General features: G+C 37.7%; 1 protein-coding gene and 1 non-coding gene across 3 annotated transcripts; both read left to right on the forward strand.

The window, feature by feature from the left end:
• The first annotated feature begins 60 nt into the window (after positions 1-60).
• Positions 61-23075, forward strand: LOC118266087 (phospholipid-transporting ATPase ABCA3). Of its 2 annotated transcripts, XM_050694912.1 has the most exons (33): positions 61-603; positions 691-790; positions 961-1061; positions 1528-1642; positions 2244-2332; positions 2912-3061; positions 4326-4436; positions 4933-5050; positions 5941-6114; positions 6653-6831; positions 7245-7385; positions 8298-8448; positions 9023-9177; positions 9722-9853; positions 10422-10523; positions 10954-11092; positions 11557-11803; positions 12032-12093; positions 12628-12740; positions 13504-13726; positions 14202-14480; positions 15654-15875; positions 16302-16424; positions 16630-16872; positions 17460-17554; positions 18062-18206; positions 18808-18924; positions 19310-19443; positions 19856-20003; positions 20485-20692; positions 21437-21636; positions 22354-22475; positions 22830-23075. In XM_050694912.1, the coding sequence occupies exons 1-33, from the start codon at positions 412-414 to the stop codon at positions 23046-23048; spliced, it is 5049 nt and encodes a 1682-aa protein (XP_050550869.1). In that variant the 5' UTR covers positions 61-411; the 3' UTR covers positions 23049-23075. The 2 variants fall into 2 exon arrangements, with proteins under 2 accessions (XP_050550869.1, XP_050550870.1); XM_050694913.1 differs by lacking the exons at positions 19856-20003; positions 21437-21636; positions 22354-22475; positions 22830-23075 and having other exon boundaries at positions 20485-20639.
• LOC118266543 (small nucleolar RNA U3) lies at positions 3631-3832 on the forward strand. The gene has a single exon (XR_004782868.1). It is a non-coding gene; the product is annotated as a small nucleolar RNA U3 (small nucleolar RNA).
• Positions 23076-24615: the final 1540 nt, after the last annotated feature.

Consider the following 24615-nt stretch of genomic DNA (forward strand, 5'->3'; position numbering starts at 1 on the left):
ATCATAATAATATGTTTTACATTACTGAAACAAATTGTTTTCATTATAATTCAATAACGAAGTCAACGTTTTGAACAACTCAGCATCTCAGCTCTCTTTGTAAAGTTTATTGTGTCTGCCAATTCCTTCGAAAAACAAAAGATGATGTTATTATTGCACGTTGATATTTATAATTTGTTAGTTGTTTATACAATTAGCTCATTCATTAACCAATTATGGATAATTCATTTAATTTATTCAACAACTTTTTTATTATGTTATTTAGTTGAATCTGAAAACAGTAAAATAAAGTGGCAGCACCGTTCCCGGTTGCCGTTGTTTTGCTTGACAATGACATTGACATTGTGTTGACGCATTTTCCGCCAAATTTAAACTTTATTACTCGATTTTTATTTGCTACTGTTTATTAACATGTTTAGAAAGAAAGTAAGCGAGTACAGAAAGCGAGTATGCATTCCATTACTGGTTTTAATGTGGAAATATGCGGTTGTACGATCACATCATTATTGCCACTCTTTTTGGGAAATCTTTAGCGGTGTCTCTGTATTTTTACTTTTCTTTTTCGTTTATCAAACGACTAAAGGCACAAGCTCTGAGCCAAACGTGAGTTTGAAATATTTTGTGAACGGTACAGTAAAAGTAAATCGGAAATATAACCATTTAAAATATGTATACCTATCATTATTTCAGCTGAATGATTCTGTGATAAGAGTGTTTTTCACTCCAGATAACAGTTACACACGACGGTTAATTAACAGGGCTGCGAATTATTTAGCTCAGAATGAAATCGGTGAGAATAAAATGTATATTAACTAACTTTTCCTTATAGATGACAAAGGAACACTACAGTTCATTTAAAAAATAACTAAATACCTCTATAATCTGTAGGTGTACCATTTAAAATGCTGTGCTATTTTTTTCTTCTTAACATATCCAATTTACACTTTTTGTGGTTTATAGAAACTGGAACAAATCGGCTGTGGTTGTTTGAAAGCTTTGCATATCCATTGGATGAAAGAAAATTTAATGATTCCCAAGCAGTTGTGGTGGTGGACGTTAAGGTATACCTACATACAAAATTTATTTTTTACTGAGTGAAATCTGCTGTAGTTTTCAATCCACTGCAACTCTAGTAATCTTCTAGACAATTTATAAATTGTCTTGAATAACTATATCTCTATGTAACCGCTTTTTATGAATATTTAAGATCATTTTGTTATTTGAGGGGTGTTGGATTCTAACAAATTTTAATAAATCACCTTGTTTCATCTCCTGCCCCATATGCCTTGTTTCATTCATTTGTTTAAGCCTTTGACTGCCAATAGAAACCTGTTGAAGACACATCCTCCGCTAATGTTGGTCACCAGTGACTACCATGGGGTTTAAAGTATTAAAGATTGTCCCACACTAGGATTTTCTCTTGTCTAGTTGATGCATTTAGATACGTGTACATGTACTTCCCGAACTATGAGTTACTGATCACACAAATATACAAAATGCCGTTATTGCTATAATGTATGTTTCCAGAGTAATGCTACAGATACTGGACCCCTGGACTATTCCATAGATGCCATCACTGCAGTGCAAGATAACCGTTTAAATAAAGCATTGAATGGATATTTCCATGCTCTGGTTACACCAGGTTTAATAGACTTTCTGATCTTCATTTATAGTTTATTTATTAATTAAGCAGTTTAAAATAAAGAATCAGTAGATTAAAATAGATATTTGTAAACATAATATTGCTGACAATAACATTATATGTATTTAGTGAAAATGCAAATATAATTTAATTTTTAATTTGAATATCAACAAATAATTATTGTACGAATTTGCAGAATCTGATGTACAAGTCATCAGAATTGATAGAATCATAATTTGACACTCATTGACCCACTAGCAAAAAATACAATTATGTCCTATAATGCAACGTCTTTTAACCCCGAAGAGGAAGGCACAGGTGTATGGCACGTAATGCCCCTGTACAATATAAGTACTACCTACTTTTCACCATTTGTGTTATAAGTCCCATGTAATAGGGGGTGAGTCTATTGCTATATACTGGGCACAATTCCAGACTCTGTGCTACCATTGATAAATTTTCTAATATGTCCTATATCATTATTGGTAATGTACATTAAACTATATCGTCTTAACTTAAGGTTCATTATCTCAAAATACAGATTGATATCTACTACTAATACTACTATTTTAATAGTTTAATATTATTCTCCTGTTTACAGAGAAAGTGGCTCCACCACACGTGGGATTGCTTCAATGGGCTATAGACAAATCTTACATAGAGCAACGCATTGGAAAGGTCATTGTACAGGTATATTGTTTATTTTTGTAACTACTGCACTGCAAATATCAACCTTATTTCTTATGGTATAAGGTGTGACACACTTATTCTAACTTCAGGTAAAGTTAGGAATGTGATGATTGCCTAGGGAATAAGGAACATACTTAAATTAGGATTACATGATATTTTTCATGAAAGCACTGGGGTATGAAGTACCTAAGCTCTGTACTTATATACCTAATTACCTAGTTATGTACATAATTTTTATATGTAACTATTATGATATCCAATAATACTTAGTTTGTTAAATTTAGAAATTTCAGGGGAATAAAATGCCATAGCACTATATTATTTACTATCTTATATGTATTTACTTTTTTATTTATTATATAAAACTGAAGAGTTTGTAAGCGCTAGTCTTTAGCTAGAAGTATTGGTTCGATTTGAAAAAATATGTTTATGTGGGACAGTTAATTTATCGAGAAAGGCTGTATATAATCAGGCTACGAGCAATAGGAGCCGACCAGTGCGGGTGGAACCGCGCAGGACTACCTAGTTATTTACTATAATTACTGGCTTATCATTGGATGTTTTTATTTTTCTTTACAGACTGTGTCATTGATAACTATACCGAAATACATATCTGAAGAACTGCACACTTTGCACAAGTTCATGATAATATGCACAATAATTGCACCGCTACCCTTCTTCCTTTCTCATTCTGCGACTTTGATCATGGAAAGGAGATCTGGATTGAGGGTAAGACATTGCTATACAATAGCTATCTAAGAATACATACATACATACAAGAATATAAATATTAAATCATGAAAAATATGGCCATTATGTATGTTTGATAGTTGATGTATAATAATAATAATTTATGTTTACATATAGCAATATAAACATACTATAATAACATCAACGTGATTCTAAAATAAATTGGATGGAATAAAACATGATTTTGTCAACAATGCTATTTTTAACTTGATTCGTAAATTGCGCTTGCGCGTGCGCATGGTATTTATGTCAGCGTGTTAGTTCATTTGATTTGTCACTAGATGACATGCATCTTTCGTAAATATTATAGTGTTAAATATGTTATAACTACTAAAGAATATTTTAAATCTAAATGTAAAGAACTTTTATTCAAAAGCTTTAAATAATAATTATGAAAATCTTTGAATAAATTTCACATACTTTTCTTAGCTGTGTCATAGTTCCAAGCGTCACCACTAGATGTCACTGTGCAGTGACGTCATTTTCTGAATCGCGGTGTTAAGATTCTCCGCGAGCGAATGACCCTCGGCGCGTTCGTCAGTTTGGTTAAGACCTTACTTCATAGGATCATTTCTATAGTAAGCTCTTCTCGAGACTTTCACACTATGTGAGTCCTCACCAGTCACGATGAGGAGACGTGGCGCGGTGCCCTGAGCGTGAGGCGGGCGGTGGTAGATCTACCATCAGCCTTCGATGATCGTTCGCTCCCCTTCACGGGGGAGAGTGGGGTACTGTCGCTGTCTGAGTGGCTGTTTTTAAACCCTTATAAACTGTGAAAAATCAAATTGGAACTTTGCTAGGTTTTATAGGTCTGCAAGTGTTATTGTAATAGGGATATAAATATAATATGAAAGTAATCTAAATTGATAACAATGAACTTTAATTTTAACTGCTCGTTTGCTACCTATTCCATAAAAAATATTGAAAACTTGTAAAGTTGATTATAGGAAAAAAAATTGTCTCGAGTCTGGGTGTAATCATATCATGTGTATGTGAACTTGTATGTTTGTAAACGCACCCCAGACACAGGAAAATCTTCTAAAAAAATATTTGAACGAAAATGTTTCTAATATGAATGAATTGAATATATTCTATTGAATGTGTAGATGAGGCGTATAAGGTATATAAGATTCATAGCAATTGGCGTTCCATTGCCTCTACCAACGCCCATAGGAGACAGGCGCGAGCTTATTATATTATGTATGTACATATGTACCTATGTATGTATGTTTCTTATATTCAGGAGCTGATGAAGATGTCGGGTATATGTGCTGACATACTCCGCTTCTCACACATCCTGGAGACTTTGTTTATTGGCATATTGTACTGTATACCTGTGATGATTTTATTGAAAGTAAGTACACTTCAATTCTTCAGACACCCTGTAGGCATGTAGGTAAAATGTATCATTTGTATAATGCATCTATTGAAGCTTGTATAATGTTCGTGTAACAGCTATCGTAAGACTTACGAAATTGATTGATATAATTACCTATATGGTGTGGCTTGAAATTAGTCGAGCTTTTCTCGAGCAGTTTTGATCAAATAGATACTTTTTGAGGTATAGATAGATCTTACATCTTTGTTTATGGGTATGGACTTCAAAGGCAAAGTCAAAGACATTTTTTTTTATTTCAAATCGACCTGGAATGAACGTCAGAGCAAATATACAATTTTTAAAATGCCTGTCTGTTGTTCAGTCCTCTAGTGAATCTATTTGCTCGTTGCAAAGTGCTTCTAAGTAATATTTATTACGCAGGTCAAAATATTAGCTGAACTCTATCTTAAAAAAAAGTATTTTAATCAGTTCTTTAATTTAGATCTATTCTAATCACGCATATTGTCGACAGATAACATCGGAGCCTATATTACCGAACAGCAACTTCTTGATTATATCATTTACCATAGTGCTGCACTATATGAACACTATGTCACTGTCCTTTGTTACTACTGCTCTTTCTCAGGATTGTAAGTACCTATATTATGTACTTAAAATAACACTAATATGGCTGAATCAACTGAGGGCTTAGTACGAGTTTGTTTAATGTTAAACGAAATCGAAACGAGAGCGCGTTAGGCGCTCTGATTGGACGGTACGAATGAACTAACCAATCAGTGCGCAAACAACGCAAGAAATCAAACTCATATTAAGGAAGTTGAAAATTAGAATAAATTTATCTGACCATAAGTGTTAAGTGGGGTTTAAAACTTTGGTTTGCCCCGAAATCTTGAGGTTTTGCCTAGTAGGTAGGATTTCTGGTTGTCTAACCGATTTGATTCCATCATTATTCAAGAAAGATGGTTCTTCTGCAATCAAAAACTTCTACATAGGTAAACTGTAACGGAAACGGTAAAATGAACTCTAAACGCATTGATATAAGATTTAAAATGCCGTGCCATGCAGTACCATGCCATCAGTGAGCGCCATCCCTTAGACAGTCTATAAGCTTATTTACTACCGATAAAACAATACATACACACACACACAACTTCACGCCTTTTATCCCTGAAGGGGTAGGCAGAGGTGCACATTACGGCACGTAATGCAGCTATACAATGTACACCCACTTTTTACCATTTTGTGTTAAAGTCCCATGTAATAGGGGGTGAGCCTATTGCCATATCCTGGACACAATTCCAGACTCCGTGCTACTACCGAGAAATTTTCGATAATCCGAAATAAGCCCAGTAATACTTTGCCCGACCCGGGAATCGAACCCGAGACCCCTTGTTCGGCAGTCGCACTTGCGACCACTCGAACAACGAGGCAGTCAATATATAAAACAATACATATTATATAAAAATATAATTGTATGTATGTATGTAACCCAAATTAACCTATTTGTTTATCATTTCAGTCCACCACGCGGATTGCCTAGGCTTCATTCTATACATGTCTACATTCATCATAGACTGCCTATGGTATTCATACAAGCGGTCGTACAAGCTAGTCGCATATTTGGTATGCATTATACTACCACATGCACCCATCTATCTGTTCTGGGATGAAGTGCTTTATTTGGAATCTATTGGTATGTATTTTATAAATTCTTTTTAATAATGTCCTATTTCGTGTAATTTTTGATCGTGGATCTATGATCTGATGATAAGCAATCGGCGCTGCATATGAATTCAATTGCGTTGCCGGCCTATTGGGGGTTACTAATTTGAGGATTGTTGGGGATTCGGGTAATGAGGAGATTGAGGTAATTCGGGAACCTAACTCACACGACGAAACGACGCAAGCGTTTCTTTACGTCGGTTTTCTGTGAGGCTGTGGTATCACCACCAGACCACTACAGAATCAACTTGCACGGTTCTCTTACATTATCCTCTATTTCATTGTCTGGACTTTAAAAGAGACTATGACCTCTGAGTTTGTTTCGGCATTTCTTCTCAGAGTAGTCGGATAGGAAATGCCGGCCTCATCTAGCTATTTGAAATATTGAGTGTTATTTTATAACCTACTTACAGAAATAAATATCATTTCATTTCATATCACTTCGGTTGAGCCGACACATTCGTGCCCAGTCATGGCTCTCCCATAGTTGAATTTCATAATAATTGTAGGTGTGGGCTCCACATTCAGCAATATATACAACTGTCACTCGGACAACTTGCTGCCGGTGGCCACTGTGTGGATGTTCTTCTACACACACCTCGCCTTCATCACCACCCTCGCCTGGTACTTGGATCTGGTGAGGCCAGGCCCCTTTGGAGTCTCCAAGCGTTGGAACTTCTTGTTCAATGTAAATATTATCTTATTTCTTCTGTGGTAAGGTTACTTTTCTATTTGTCTCTTTGGGCACTGGGAAAGGTAAAGCTAACTTTTGTTTATTGTAGAAGATGCCTATCTTCTTTTGGGTCTGCCAGTGATCTATAATGTGCTGAGTGGGGTCTATCATGTGACATAAAATATCATACATTTCCTTACTTACTTAACTGATAGTTAGGTAAATAAGCATAGATTTCCTTATTTACTTAACTTATTTTTAACTGGTAGTTAGACAAACAAGCAGCCTTCGGCAACCTCACTAATACGGTAAAACAGAACGCAAGCATTGTTTCATTCTGGTTTTATGTGAGGCCGTTGTTGAGCCGGCCCATTCGTGTCAAAGTATCGCCCTCCCCACTTGAATTTAAACATTTTCTCATTTAACAGAAATCGTACTGGCTTAGCCACAAAATAAAGCGGAGAATAGTAACTCTCCCTGAGATGTATCTAGCTAAACGAGATGAGAAGTACTTCGAGAAGCTTCCTCCTGATGCTGCCATTGCCATTCAGATATACAACGTGTCCAAGGTAATACGGAATTAAATTCTACTGGTTGAGTGATAAGGTCCGTTTTAGTTTTCAGCCATGATCGTCCCACTGTAGGGTAAAGACTTCCCTACTCCTTCTACTCCTCTCTATGTAAAGCTGTTTGCAGGCAATTCTTCTCATAGATATCGAGTACATCCCGCCATCTCCTTTGGGGCCTGTCACAACGTATGACGTTGAGCGGGTTCCACTCAGTAGTGAGATTTGAAATATTTTTTATATGGAAAGAAAATGATCCACATTAATTACAATGGTTTTTAATTTATTTGAAAATATGTCCACACTCTTCGGTAGTCGGAGGACCCTGGTAAGGGACTTTAGGTATATTTAACAGAGATCGATCAAAAACGCTTTCTGATAACACTAAACCTCTAAAAACTGCGAACTGCAACCTGTCTGTTAAGCGGAGATATTGTGGAAAATTGGTAAAGGAGTCCTGCTAGACAGCAGTGGTGTACCACGGCCTGTTAATAATAATTACCTACTTTTATTACGTCTAATATTTTTTCAAAACTAATTTATGATCTGTATTTTCAGTATTACCTGACTTGAATATCTTTGGGTGAGTATTTATTAAGTAATTAGAAATCTTCATAAAGAGCTTCGAAAATCCAATTGCATTCTAGACAAGACCCGAAGTATACATATTCTAAAACTCTGACATGCCACAGAAGAATGTGTGGTAGCACGCTTTTAAAACTTTTGATGCTCTAACGCGATACGAAAGCAGACTGCTAAACGTGGAGATCACAGGGTAAAATCCAATAAAGCGGGAAGGTCTTTAAAAAATTGATGTTATTCTCATTTGATAGTAGAAAAAATCATGATTATGATAAAAATGTGTACAAAAAGCAATTCAAGAATAAGAAAAGTAGTTAATAATCTTGTTTTCAGGTATTCAAGGCCAAGGGAGAAACCTTGGAGGTGTCTAAAACGGACATTAAGGCTTTAGATTCCGTCACCTTTGATTGTTATCAAGGCGAAATCACCTTAGTTTTAGGAGACAATGGTGCTGGCAAAACCACCCTTATGCACATCGTTGCAGGTTTGAATTTTGTATGATTGGAATATTTGTTAAAGGGTTTTATTTCAATTAATCTATAAGAATGTCTCTAGGTACTTTTGAAATAATAGTGTAGAAACACATGACAAGTGACAAATGACAGAAGTCGCACATAGATGATTGACATACAAATCAACGGATGACGTCATAAATTCTACATTGCACAAGTGAAGTTTACAGGATACAAAAATCCCAACAACAGTTGGGTAGAAAGCTCGTCAAGCACGATCACCTCGCCTGGGGCCTTAGTCTGCTATTACAATTGTGTCATAATGGTCGATCACTGATCAGTGCAAGAGGGACGGAGCTATGTAGGTTGTATAGCTAGCTGGTCGAAAGAATCCTTTTCTAAAAGAACTTTACTCTGCACAACAAGAGTCGGTAACATGATTAGCAGGGCTCTGGTAAACCTCGTAAACCTGATCTTTTTACACTGGGATCCTCAACCGAGTGTGGAAATTATGGTAAACTTGCTCTTCTGTACAGAAAGCTCATAGTCCAAGACTGGACTGTTACGCACTATTGATGCGATGGAATGACTATCTGGTTATTTCAGGCATGATAGGTACGACGTTTGGCGCAGTATTTGTGAACGGCATCAATGTGGCTCACCGAGTAATGGAACATCATGAGGACTTGGCGTTGTGCACGCAAGAAAACATCTACTTTAAGTACCTCACCGTCAAGGAAAATATTTCCTTTTTCAAAAAGGTTTGTTATTTACTCGTGTTATTTCGGACTAGCTCGATTATTTTCGAGTGTGGCGGGATGTTTAGTATTGAGATGAGATAGTATACTATAAAGAAATGCAACATTTCACCCTGATGATATAGTAAGTCGCAGTGGACGTGTAAGATGCCCGCTTCTCATGCGCGATGGTGCTCGGCCTCACCGAAAACTGACGTGAAACAACGCTTGCGTTGTGTTTCGTTGTGTGAGTGAGGTTACCGGAGGCCCAATTTCCCCCTTCCCAATCTTCCCAATCCCCGATTCCCCAACAACCCTTAAATTCCTAACCCCCAAAAGGCCGGCAACGCATTTGTAACGCCTCTGGTGTTTTAAGTGCTCAGGTGATACGTCTGCTCGTTTACCGGCGTGTTCCATAAAAATCGTATATATATATATCTAAAACCTTCTCCGTGCGAGAGACCTTTGGTCAATAGTGGCCACTTATAGGCTGTTAATATGTGATTTGATATAGTATTTAAGAGTTAGTGAATAATACAGCTTATACCTAATATATTAACTATGACAGTTACACAGAAATAAGCCTGACGAGGACCAACCTGACTTCACACTGGACCAGCTCTTGAAGAAGCTGAAGTTGTATGATGTAGCTGACAACTATGGCTCACAACTTTCTTCAGGAACTTTACGTTGTTTGCAGGTATGTTGATTGATTATATTAAATTCCCTTTACTTAAGTAAAAGAATCGAAAAAACTCGAGTAGCGTCAAGTGACACTGGGTTTCATATTCGCAGTTGTGTCGCGTTGCCAACTCCACATCAGTACCCTTAAACGTTTTAAGTAATCGAAACGAGAAGGCGTTTGGTGCTCTAATGGGTTGGTTTATTCCAGCCAGTACTTTGAAAAGTGTATATTACTAGCTGACCCGGCAAACTTCGTACCGCCTCAAACATTTTTTTTTCTCACCTTTTGGACCTGCCCTGGACTTGCACAAATAATTCAAGACCAAAATTAGCCAAATCGGTCCAACCGTTCTCGAGTTTTAGTGAGACTAACGAACAGCAATTGATTTTTATATATAGAGATTGTAAAACTAATGGAGTTTGGAATTCTAAAAAACACCGAAACAAATTCGGAATTTGAGAATCTATTGAAAATTAAAAGGGAATCGAACCCGAGACCATTCGCCCGGCAGTCGCACTTGCAACCTCGTTAGCCGAACGAGGCAGTCAGACACTGATCATTCACTGATCCGGTACTGTTGTAGGTGGCCTGTGTGTTGGCTGTATCCCCTGATGTATTGGTACTGGACGAGCCCACCACTGGGATGGACGTAGAAGTCAAGCATCGATTGTGGGATATGCTTTTTGTAAGAACATTCACTTAATCATCATTACCATCTACCAGCTTTCGTCCACAAATAATCCTATCTAAGAAAGTTTGTAAGGATGTATGTATGTTACGCTTTAACGCCAACTTTACTGAACGGGTCGAAATGAAATATGGCATAGAGATCGATTAAAATCTGCAATAACGTATAGGCATACGTTCTATCCAAGAATTGTGAGCTGAGCTGCTGGTAGAATCTAGAAAAAAATCTAATAGTAACAATTTTTTAGCACTAATTCTCCATTTGTCATCTCCAATCTCCAAATTACCTTTAAAAGACTAGCAACGTACTTATAACTCTTCTAGTGTTGCAAGTGTCTACGTGTGGCACCAACTACCTACAATTAGATGACACGACTGATTTTTAACCGCCCTATTCCATAAAAAAAATAACTTTGTACACTATACAGGTGCTCCGTTCTAAAAAGACAATTATAATGACGACATCTTGCTTAGAAGAAGCATATGCGTTAGCAGATAGGATCGTTGTGTTAAACAATGGAGTACTCAAGTGCCACGGGTCTCCTACCTTCTTGAGAGAAGCTATTGGTAAGTAAAGGGAACATAGCTAATGATCATATTATCACCTACAAGATCCGGAGCTGCGAACAACCTAGGGGGTAACCAGGGCTCCGGCTCAAAGCAGGAGTAGTAAAGTGGTGTTTAGTCAGTTTGAGTCTGACACTCTCGCCTCGCCTATGGTGGGAGAAGTCATTGGATGTTTCTCCCCACTTCTTCTTCACACTTCCAGATCAGCCGGTTGGAAGTACCTGCCTCCAGCGGTTTTCTTTACCTTTGACAACTTTGTTAATGGGGTTCCAAAGCTTAAAAACAATCTGGTATCATAATGATAAATATTTATCATCTGGTGGTAACAGTACCTTACCCGAGGAATAAACTGGTTACAATTGTACCTGATTGGTCTAAATCACCAACACGAAAATTTAACCAAGAATTTGACTTTTGTCTTTGAGAGGTAATTTGCTAACTATGGAAACGTAACTCTTCAACAGGAACGAGTTTCAACATATCAATAACGATAAAAGACCGTGTGCAAATGATGAAACTCAAAGAGACAGTGGAAGGTATCATACCAAACCTGAAGAGTAGGATCGAAGATATGAGAAACATTGTCTTGTCTCTCCCTACCAAAGACAGCGACGACTTTCCAAAAGTGTTCAAAACTTTGGAGGAAAAGAAAGAGGAGTTTGGAATACAACTTATAGATGTGGGAATGTTCATGGAGGAGGTTTTTATGGAGTGAGTTTGTTTTTGTGAATCAGCGTGCTTGTGAATGAGGTACTGGTAAATGTACGCATTGTACGCAACCCTGTAACTCTTCAATGGGCTTAATATGAGTTTGTTTTTGTTCGAGATCGAAACCACAATTTAGCTAATGGTTTAAAGAAAAGGTGCGATATGAGTGTTGTGTAATTGGAGACAGACAATTTCTGATATGGGGATATTTATGCTTTATGCAATTCGCAGGTTTACTGATAAACCGGATGAGAAATATACATCACAAGGCGGCATCGATAGATCTTATCTGGGTAAGTAACTAATTAAACGTGTTAATCATTAATATAATTTACAGTTATGCAATGAAAGTTAGCATTTTTGCTAGGCTAATTAATGTAATTAGAGAACATACACATTACTTACGTAGTTATGTTAAGGTCTGATGAAGTTACTCGATAAGTTTCAAGCCCCAAACGCGGCCACTAGCACTCAATTAGTTGTCATAATATGTATGCTGCTCACTATTATAGGCTCCAACGTGGCTTGAAACTAAACGAGTAACTTCGTCGAACAGTTACGTGAGTAAGAAGATGGGCAAATGGCTGTCGTGCAACGTATCGCGGGTTCTATTACCGCACGGAACATCTCTTTGTGTGATCCATAGATTGTTGTTCCGGGTCTGGGTGAAATGTGTGTGTGAAATTGTATGTTTGTAAACGCACCCACGACACAGGAGAAAATCCTAATGGGGGCCAACGTTTTCTGTTTTAAAAGAAAAAAGGGAGATTCTTTTTCATTTGTTTGCTTATTTAAAAATCTTCCTAATCAATTATTTTTATTTATAGCCTTCAGATCAACTAAACTAGAGGGGATATTTCTGCTCTGGTCTCGCATCAAGTTGTTACACACCCGTACATACGATTATCTGCTGATGAAGAAGATACAGTTCCTCGTAGTTGTACGGATTTATTTTATTTTTATTTTTACTGTAGATTTTTTTACCACTCATATTATTACTGGCCGTGTACTGACGGCTTAGTAGAATAAATTGCTACCCCTACTCTTCAGTGCAGGTCTGCGGGCGGCGAGCAAGGGTAGCTCGCCGCCCGACCAGAACCAGACCCATGCGTGCGACGCATTGCGTTCCGCGCGCGCCTCAAAGAGCCATCAGACCACCACAGATGGGGCCCAGTAGGACTGATGCTTAATCCGGAGCTGCGGACTACCTAGCGGGTTTACCGGGGCTCCGGCTCGACAAGCAGGAGTAGGAACGGGGTGGTTTTTAGTCAGTAAGAGTCTGACACCCCCTCTCGCTTTACCCTGGCGAGAGAAGTCATTGGATGATTTTCCCCCCTGAAAAAAAAACCCTACTCTTCAAGCGGGTGTTGAAAGAGCAGGCTGAAGTAATACACATCTAATTAAGAGAGACGAAGACTGCTCAGTCTCTGTTTAAAAAGCTACTGAGCTTTTCTAATAAACTTGAACTGCGGTCGGTAGATATTCTGGCAAACCCGATGATGTAGAAGAGGCCTTTAGTGTCAACATGCTATTGATGATGAAAAGGCATTGACAATCAAGAAAAAAGAATACTCCTTTTTAAAAGGCCGGCAACGCACCTGTGACTCCTCTGGTGTTGCTGGTGTCCATGGGCGGCGCTAATCGCTTACCATCAGGTGACCCGTATGCTTCCTTACCTCAATAAATTTATTTTCCATCGACAGCGTCTTTTAGTCCCAATTGTATGTCTAATAATAATGACGTTGACATCGAACCATTCTCTGAGGGGTACTAAAATATTCACACACCACGTTTCGGCTGATGAACCTATACCAGGCGTCAACAAGTTGGTGTACAACGTGGGTCCCTTCAGGAAACAGGGCCTGTATAGTGGAGCTGAGAAATTCCCAGGATTAAAACTTGTATATGCACCGGATATTGATGGAGGTATGAGTTAGTTTAAGTCTGACTGCCTATAGACAACTGTTGAAGGCAAATCCTCCGCTAACGTCGGTCACGGGTGACCACCACGGCGTTCAATGTGTTAAATATTATAATATTTATGTTTTGTATAATTTTCGAGGATGCTCGACTAGTTTCAAGGTGCAATCGGGATTCATAAATTATAAGCAGCATGCTTTGCGAATCACGTCGAGACAGAATTAGCTATCTTTTAGTATGAATATTTTCCGGCTAAATTTTAATTTATTAATGATTCTTGTTAAGTATCGAGTAAGTTTTCGACGATCCTCGACTAGTTTCAAAACACGATCGGGATATAATCATAAGTAACGTGCTTTTCGATAGACGTCGCAATGTTGGTGTATTATTTTGCAGCCAAACAGGTTTTGGTAGTTTTTTTAAGTTTAAAAAAAATATTTAACTAGAGATGATAGACGTTTTATCATATATTTTTTTACAGAATTCCATAACCCGAGATCAGGGTTTTCTTCTAAAGAGATAGCGGGGTTTAAAGTGACGGACAGGTTCAGTAAAATATTTCATCCAAGGGATTTGAAGTCAACCTCAGAATCTGTGAACATATTCAGTAATCTCTACATGTCCATGTTTCTGCCGAGCATGAATAATAGCATACGGACGTCATACAAACCGATTTTGAGAAATAATACAAAGAAACCGAAAATTAAAGTTCCGAAAAGCGTATTTTTGTGCATAAAGTGGAGCGTATGGGTTGCTATATGTAAGTACATGCTTATAGTAAAACTGACCTCTTCTGCTGATACTAATAATAAGAAATAAAAATTTTATTTGCTCAAACATGTAACATAACAACATGTTAAATCTCACATATAATTACACAAATTTCTTATACTAAAATATTTAAGTTAGTAGTAAATTTTATTAAAGTTTAATTAGAATCTGAAGACAGCGAAATGTATTTTCATTTATGTAGACACCTTGTACATTTATTTGTGTCTTGGATTTTACTTTACTAGTTTGGTATACATACGGAGTATTTAATTTCGGCTAAATACCAGTATTTAGCGGGATAAAGTCATATGTTTAGAAAAAAAATACGGATCCATATATTATGTCATGGCTCAACAACAAATTGCATTCTTGGTCCCCCATCAAATAAGATCTTGCCCCAAAATATTTTGTCTATGTAATAACTTTAAATACAATTTATGACCACTTACTTAAAATAACATGCGTATCTTCTCCCTTTTTATTAAAACTTGCGGTCAAAATAGGCTCGGCCCCTTATTTTGTTATGAATACTAATAATAATAACGTCCTATAAAGACCCTTATTTTTATGTCTCAAGAATTTACGTTCCCTTGCATTTAACGGTATAATCTCTATTTTATTACAATTGGGGTTACTATAACATTATTTGAATAGTTATTACGAAATTGCATCGAATTGGACATACTGCCGCTTTCAGAGACATTATTAGGGTTTTTTTTCCTAATAATTAATTAAGCAGCTACACCGTTTACAGGTTTAGCTTGCCCTTAAAAAACATTTAATGATTACCTACTTAAACTATTCCTTAGTAATGATTTTGTTTCGAAAACAATTGCTAAGGACTTGGTTTAGTAACCATGCCAGGCATTAGACGGCAGACACTGCGCTGTCTCGTCATTCTGAATCTTGTTCCAGGGTAAATTAAATTTTGCAATTTACAGTTAAATATCGGATACTATGTTAATAAAATATACATTCGCAGGCAGTGAAACGCATATAGGATCATTCACTTTAAGTTACAATCTTCGTGGCATTACAACAAGCTTCTCTTAAAAGGCTTCTCCTTTTAGAGTATTGGACGTCCCATCGATGTAGATGATGATGAGCCAAATCTTCTGACAGACAAGTTATTGAATTTAAAACCTTATTTCTAACATTTCAGTGTCCATTCTTCCGCTTACGCCTATTATAATTCTGTGTATAGTGGAACTGCGTCGTGGTATAAGGGACAACCATATGATGGCTGGTTGTAACCCCGCTTTGCACTGGGCGTGCAAGCTATCCGCGCATATGGGCATATACACTGCTACCATACTTGGACCAGTTATTGTTATAGGAGTCATGCTCGATTTCGATAGGACTTTCTTTCAATTCAAGTTTTTAGGTAAGCAATATAGAGTGTAACATACACGTATTAAGAAGACGAGACATGACAAGTTTTGACTTCTTTGGTGCCTGAAATTCTCAGTTTTATAGAATTTTTGTTAAAAACTTACTTCGAACTGGAGATTTTGGATTCATATCGAAGATTTGATATTCCTTGCTTAGACGAGTCTAAGTGTATCTTCGAGAGCAGAAGATTAAATGATGTAATGTTAGCTTTTCACCAGTTAAACCTTGGTTAAGCATAAGAATCTAAATACACAAGTCCCTCAACCTCCCCAAGATGGGAGGTGTAGTAGGATGATTTTCTCCCCTCAGAAGAAAAGAAAATCGCCTAATACTGAGAGTAGTAGCTGGAGCCTCTTGCTCGACAGTTGCGCTTTAGACAAAGTGATATACCTAAATGTTGTATATTTATATTTTGCAGGATCAATATTACTACTAATAATAGCATTTGGATTGGCATTCCTGAGTCAACTGTATTTGTTTAGCTTTTTCTTGAATGAAAATCTTGCTATCAGTCAAATATATGTGATGTCTATATTTTTCGGTTAGTACTAAAATTGTAAGACATGTTTTACACATGCACAGAGCAACTCTTTGTGTGAACCACCAATTGCTGTTTCTGGGTGTGATGTGTAGGTATGTGAACTTATATGTTTGCAAACGCACCCACGATACAGGCGACAGAACACGTATAGAGTTGCTTCACACGATGATTACACAATGTAACAGTGTTATAATACGAATTGCAGGCGTAATCCTGCCGATAGTATCAGCAGTATTGAAGTCGGAATGGGAGACTTCAGCCTATGTAGCCATACCCTTCTTCATCATAATGATTGTTGGTCGGCTGTCTCCAATATTCGCGTTTGCTTTGGGCCTAGCTCGCCTTACATTACAAGCTAGGTTAAATGCTTACTGCAATCTGAATAAGCGAAAATGTCCTAACTTACTTGTACTCGATGAGCCGAATTTTGACTCGGATTTTTGCTGTGGTAAGTTATTTTTAATTTACTTAAAAACAGGACTATGTATGTATGTTTGTGCGCAATTATCTCGCGTTTAGCTGAACCTATTTTAATGTTGTTTTCAGTATAGCATTTTTTAGACTCAGGAGAAGGTTTTAGGTTAAATAATACAGGTTAAATATTAACTTTTGAAGTTTTGAAGACCTTTTTAAAAAATGTTTTACTGTTAAGTGTATTTGTAGAGTTAGTTGCCAAATCCGTGAAATAAATCGTATGATTTCTACAGAAGGCTTTGTTTAACCATTATTTTAAATTAACGCCATCTATGAATTTCATCGTGAACGTAATGTTGTGGTCTTGTCCAAACATCGTTTGTAGTTCTCAGTTATGTTCTGGGATGTAGCTATTACTAAAGAGAGAATTAAAAATATATATTGTAGGAAATATACTGTTGACAAATAATATTGTTGTTTAATATTACTACGTTATTGTATGTTTTGTTAAACACCTGAATGCTATAATGTTTGTAGCTTCCTTTAGCCTTTTCTCTGATCCCTTAAGTTAGGTATTACCTACAAGATTCATTAATGTACCTATCCACAATTTGATTTCAGAGTCAGAATCTATGGAGCCTTATCCATATCTTTCGTCATACGAATCTGGTTACTATGAATTTTTGAATCTAATCGCACATTTTTTAATTTTCTTTGTAAGTTATTAATTGAATTATTCATTGTTTAGCAACAATAGTTCTAAAATACTCGGTGATGACCGGTGAGCCTATTACCAAATTGCAACTCCGTATAGTCAGACTCCCTGTCATTACCGAATACTGTCTAGAATTCGATTAAATACTCTTTTTTAAATAGACGACCAAATCCTTCCACACCGCACGGCCAATCCCATATTTCTAAATCCCCAAAAGAGCCAGCAATGCACTCGAATCTGCTGGTGTCCGTGGATGACACCGACTGCTTACCATCAGATGATCCGTCTGCTCGTTTATCGAATATCATCCTCATCATACACTGTCTCTGTGTCTGTGTACTGCTGAGCATAGGCCTCCGCCAATGTCTTCCAGATTGACCAGTTGGATTGACCTGCATCCAGCGGCTCCCTGCGATCTTAATCAGGTCGTTTGACTATCAAACATATACCATAATAAAAGAACACAAATATTTTTTGCTAAACCAATGAATTCGCCATTGTTTTCCAGTCATTGGTAGTACTGCTGGAGATGAGAATACCGCAGTACTGGTATGAGCAGTTTACCCTCTTCGACTACCAGGCCCCTCAGAGCACGTTCTATGATAAAACCATCAAAAAAGAGAAGACTTACGTTCGCACAGCTATTCGTGATCGTTAGTAGTCGACGATAGTCCGTATTTTAAAAACAATACTCCATTCAGTGGTGTAACTACAGGGTGGCAAGCCGGCAAAATGGGCCCCGCGCCGGTTGGGGCCCCAGTTGAAAAATTGATATCTGAACTATTATTTTTTATATTGGGAAAAGGGGCTCATCCAACGAATTTGTCGCGGGCTCCGAACGGTATAGTTACGCCATTGACTCTATACTAGTATTTCTTCGTATTGTGAATAGTCAAAGATGTGCCTATGTCCTTCGGTGGATGACTATTAGCAAGCAAAGTTTAATAAGTGTAAGTTTTTATAGAGAAGAACAAAAACACAAGTGTTCGTTGTCCATACTACGGCCTCATAGAAAACCGGCGTGAACAACGCCTGCATTGTGTACAGCCGTGTGAGTAGTTACCGGCGGCACAATTTCCCCCTTCTAAATCTCCCCATCCCCAATCCCCTAACCTCCAAAGGCTCTTTTGGTGTTGCCCATGGGCGACGCTAGTTGCTTACCATTGGGTAATCAGTCTTCTCGTTTTTTTCCATATACTAGTAAAAAGTATAAATTAAATTATTGACTTTAAATACATGGTATTTTATTACCAGGTAAGTTTGATGATGTTTTGTTACTGGTCAACAATGTGCACAAGGAATACATTCATGACGTGCGAAAGTGGGCCCCCCACAAAGGCGTCAGAGGAGTCAATTTTAGTGTCAAAAAAGGTAAGCAAGTACTTTTAGATCCACATTATAGTATGATCCGATTCTGATCTTATCCGATGACAGATCCGGTTATGACCTATAACTATGACCAGTTAACACAGGGTTGTAATATCTTTCAAGTTTTCGGTGACCTAACTGCCATCAAGTCGAAATGGAATTACAGACTCTTCTAATTATTGTTGTATCATTATTAAACTTAGTACCATCGAAATGACCTGATGGTGAAATCTGAGAATTATTAATTTCTATCAATCAACTTGAACTTTTTACTAATACTGAGTTTGGGCTCATTAGATACGTCCATTTTTTACTTGATGCAAAAGCGTGTTTACAGCTTTTGAAAGTAATCAAGTTATCTATATTGGTTTCTTAATACTTATTTCAGAGGAGTGTTTAGCCATACTAGGTGGTCACGGTGCCGGTAAGAGTTCGCTATTGAACATGTTGGCTGGGAACCTCGTCATGACGAGAGGCAGTGCCTATGTCGACGGTCATCACATCAGGAAAAATCGCATGAAGGTAATTTTGTATTAAATAGCACTTTACTTGAGTATTCATTATCTGGTTATACTGTAAAGAAATAATTAATCTAATGTTAAAATACAGTAATTAATTAATTTTCATAGAATTTTAGCCACCTTTTAATCTTCCCCTGGGTTTCGAGTGATTTGCAATCTGATAAATCTTAAAGTTTTGAACTGCGATATAAAACTTACCAAGTTACGCGTTAGGGTTGGTGCCCGATCCGGAGCTGTGGACTACTTAGCGGGTTACCGGGGCTCCGGTTCGAAGAGCAGGAGTAGAAACGGGGTGTTTTAGCCAGCCGAGAGACTCTTTCGCGCCTCATCCTAGATTTTCAGGCTTAAAAAAGACCTATCTACGTTCAGCAGCTGACGCCTTGTAACTGATGGTGAAGTGTATTTGTTGACAGTACATACACAGGATCAGTTTGTCATCATCTTTAGGAGGTATGGACGGCTTTATGACTGGAGCACAGAATCTCATATTCATAGCACAAATGCGGGGGTACGAGGACCGGATAGCTTATAAACTAGCATTTACGACGCTACGGTATCTCGGTAAGAATGATCTGTTCTTCATTACAACGCATTAGTGACTCCTCCGGTGTTGCGGGTTTGGTGACTATAGGTGACACTGATCGCTTACCATCAGGTGCTCTGTATGCTCGTTTGCCTCCTACTCCATAAAAAAAAGAAACAAACAAAAAACGAAAAACGAAGAAGTTACGAAATATTTTTATTTGGATAGTTATTTTTATACTGTCACACCTTTTATTCCCAAAGGAGTAGGCAGAGGTGCACATTATGGCGTGTAATGCCACTGTATAATGTACACCACCTTTTCACCGTTTATGTTATCAAGTCCCATATAAAAGGGGGTGAGCCGTGCTACCACTGAAAAAAATTTGGAAAACGGGAATAAACTAATCTATAGTTTCTTTGCCGACCCGGGAATCACTTTCCATCACTCGACCAACGAGGCGGTCAGTACTTGGATAGTGTTTTAATATAAAGAACAACAATACATGATTGCTTTCAGGTTTACATACTCTCCCAGGTTTAGTAGAGCACTACAGCACTGGTTGCTTGCGTCGCCTGTCTTTATGTGGCTCGTTGGTTAAACGCCCCGCCGTGGTATTTGTAGACGAGCCCATGAGAGGCATCGATCCTACCTCTAGGCTGCTCGTAGCTAAAGCGCTGCAGCGGCTTGTTTTGCAGCCCGCCGCTTTAATTATTGCTGAGACTAGGTAAGATTATAACATATTATAATATTTCTTAAATGAGTTGATAGAGAGGTGCACATTTTTAAGTGTGGGAGAACCATGCTTCGGCACGAATGGGCTGCCTTTATCGGAGTGATACTACTACCTCACAGAAAACCGACGTGAAACAATGTTAGCGTTCTGTTTCGTTGTATGAGTGAGGTTACCAGAGGCCCAATTACCCCCTTCCCAATCTACCCAATCCCCGATTCCACAACAACCCTTAAATTCCTAACCTCCACAAGGCTGGCAACGCACTTGTAATGCCTTTGGTGTTTCGGGTGTCCACGAACGGCGTCGATTGTTTACCATCCGGTAATTCGTCAGCCCGTTTACCTTATACCATAAAAAAAATGTAATACCCCCTTTTCGCCAATTATTTATGATACCATGACTGTGATAGGAACTAAGCTTAATGTCATAACTATAGTTTTTTTATTGTATAGGCCTGTAAAGACACTCCCTAGTTTTTTATCCCCAAAAAGCTAGGTGCCTTTTGAAGGATTCCCACCGCACCAAAAAAAGGCCTGTAAAGATGTCCGGAAGGATTGAAGAGCCACATCAGATTTTTAAAATTTGCCGATCAGTTTGTCGAAATTAGCTCTTAATTTCCCAGGCTCGGAAATCGTATTGGTAAACACAAATGGTCTATGTATGTTAGATCCATCTCCTATTTAGAAACCTTACTTTAGAAAGGCCACAATTGAAATAAATACTTCAACATTTCAGCGTTGCCTGGCGTATCCTCCAAACGGTATTTACTCGAATAGCAGTAATGTCCAAAGGACAGTTAGCGCTCATAGGTCCGGCGCAAGAAGTGCTGGAGTTCATAGCGACCGGGTACACCGTGCGGATCAAATTGAGGACCATGACTGCCTACAGGCAGGATAAGTTCCACGCCTTACTTGCTGATGATGAATCTGCTGCATGTAAGTACTACATTAAACAACGTATATGTTTGTGAAAACTAATTTTATATACGGTACTTAATTTCGATTTTGAGATAGTTTTGTGATAGCACATGTTTGAACCTTAGTGATTTTGGTGGGTATTAAATATGCATAGCTTTGTATTTATTGTAAAAAATATAAAAATACTGATTACATTTTCCATATTCTTTTTATAAAAAGGTTTTGTGAACTTTGAGGGAAAAAGGCACACTTTGAAAAGTTTTTTTTTGTCTATAGGAGTCTTAGTTCAGCTACAAAAACGGTCATCAACATTATTTGGCATTTTTTTTTAATCTTTAGGGAACAGAGAAATATGTTCCTTAAGAAAAGGAGGACCCTCCGACCAGGCGAGGTGATCGTTCCTAACGGGCTTTCTGTTCAACTGTTGTTCGTTAGGATTTCCTATACATGTTAATTCGCATGTAAGCTTCATATGCACATGTTCATGTAACATTTACGACGTAATGCGTTGATTTGTTCGTCAATCGTGCGACTTCTGTCATCTTTCAACTCATATCGCGTACCATGTGTCACTACAAAACTAATTAAAATATAGGAAGAACTTACATTACGTTCTAGTGAGTCTACCGAAGGTCCTATTTCCATCCCTAATCCCCCATCTCCAATCTCCAAATCTTCAAAAGGCGGGTAACGCACTTGTAACTCCTTTGATGTTATGAGTGTCCATGTTTACAGCTATATCGGACACTGAAGATGTGCACAGTGCCAAGAGTGTTGTGTTTGCGTCCAACATCACCGATTTAAGGAAAGACTTTCTTAAAGAATTCCCCACTGGCAGGCAGACCGGGGAACATTTGGTGAGAACAAACTATGTTTACTTTAGAGCTCTTACACACGAGCGGCATGTTGCCAACGGCAGAAGTAACTGCAGCCGACACGTATCGGAGCTGCGGACTACCTAGCGGGTTTACCGGGGCTCCGGCTCGAAAAGCAGGAGTAGGAACGGGGTGGTGTTTAGTCAGTAAGAGTCTGACATTCAGAATTATTACTAAGGAATAGTTAAAGTAATCATGAAATATCTCTAACCGCTCAAAGTCATTTAATGGTCACTTAACCCAGTCCTTAGCATTCGTTTTCGCTACTAAGGAATAGTTTAAGTAATCATGAATTATATCAGAGTTCGGCAGTTCAAGTTATCTATTTAATTTCAGTCTATGCTATATTTCTACATCCATGAAGAGCCAGAGCAGAAACAACAATTGTACAGCAACATGTTTGCAAAGTTGCAGCAGTTAAAAGAAAAATACGATGATGTGGTAGAAGATTACTATTTAAATGCTACTACCATTGAAGATGTGTACTTAAGACTACAGAATGAGAAGGCCCCTAAAAATGAACGCCGACGCTCCAGCTCTGTCCTGGTTAATTGAACTATGAATAAAGATAATTTTAATATTGTTTTTTTTTGCGTTAGAAATGTGTATTTCTTTTTGTTGTTTACGGCGCTAGTGTAGCTTATGGTGAGAATGAACCTCCCCACACCTCAACAGTCATGGGATCTGGACTTGCTTTGACGTTCAAAAGTGCCTTCCTGGTCTAATTGAAATAAATAATTTTGACTTTGACTTTGACTTTGGACTATAAGGACAGGCTTGCGCTTGACCAGACAAGACCCGAGGGCTAAGAAAACTGTTCAATTTAATCCAGGTGACAATCAACAGCCCGTGTGTTGAGAATCCATTGCTGGTATTTGAGTCTCCTGTACAGAAGTATTCTGTCTTCATTAAGTGTGGGAGAGCCATGCTTCGACACGAATGGGCCGGCTCGACCGAAGTGATACCACGGGTTCACCGAAAACTGACGTGAAACAATGCGTACGTTGTGTTTCGTTGTGTAAGTGAGGTTACCGGAGGCCCGATTCCTCCTTTCTCAATCCCCGATTCCCCGATTCCCCAACAACCCCTAAATTCATAACCCCTAAAAGACCGGCAACGACACTTGAAACACCCGAGGTGTTTCAAGTGTCGTTGCACGCCGTGTTCCATAAAAAAAAAACAGTACATGTTATTCTCGTCATTACTTTAGTATTAATCAGTCTCCTTTTGACTACTAAACAAATATCTTAGTATTAAAAATACCTTACGCCGCACTAGCGCCAATTGGTGAGTACACAAATTCAGAACTCATTGGATTTTAATGAAACGTGTTTGATATTATTCTTATGATATGATTATATTTGTTATTTTTTAATTAAAGTCTAATTATAAATTAAATGGCGCATAAATGCTAATGGTTCTCTGATTTCATTTAATTTTGATCTCGGCGTGTTTTTAAAGCGTTCTCTTTCTTAATTAATATTTGTGCATGGATTCCAAATGTTAATTTTTGAAAATTGTACTCATACTTATTGTGTTTTCGTACTTCACTGTGTTTTGATTGATTTTGTTCATTTATGAGGTAGAGATGTATTTTCTTTTATTTGCATTCTTTAATTAACATTTTGTATCTCTACCATGAGTTTGAAGCAATAGTATTTGTCGATAGTCGCTAGCGACACGACGTAATATTATTATATGTCAAATTTTACAACGCCTCTACCGGTCAACTGTGGAACTAAAATTTGCCATATAAAAAATTACGTCGTCAACAAATACCATTGCTTCAAACTCATGGTAAAAGTACTGAGGTATGATCTGTGCATTTTGCATAAAATTTCATCACAATCAGTTCAGCAGTTTTTGTGTAAAACAATAAGAAACTTCATAAATCCTTACAAAATGATGGTAAGTAAATAAAATAATACTTGTTGGTTTTATTTTTATTTGTTTATAGATACTTTATTATACACTACAAATTGACATAGGACAACATAAAATAAGCATAGTGTAACATGTGCAGTGTGCCAAGGCGATTTGTACAGACAACCTTTAGTTGGAGCTGAAATAGTATGAATAAGTAGTTTTATTTTTATTTATATTGTAAAAACTGTTCTGATTA

This window comes from Spodoptera frugiperda, chromosome 7 (assembly GCF_023101765.2).
Source record: "Spodoptera frugiperda isolate SF20-4 chromosome 7, AGI-APGP_CSIRO_Sfru_2.0, whole genome shotgun sequence".
NCBI classification, from domain to species: domain Eukaryota; kingdom Metazoa; phylum Arthropoda; class Insecta; order Lepidoptera; family Noctuidae; genus Spodoptera; species Spodoptera frugiperda.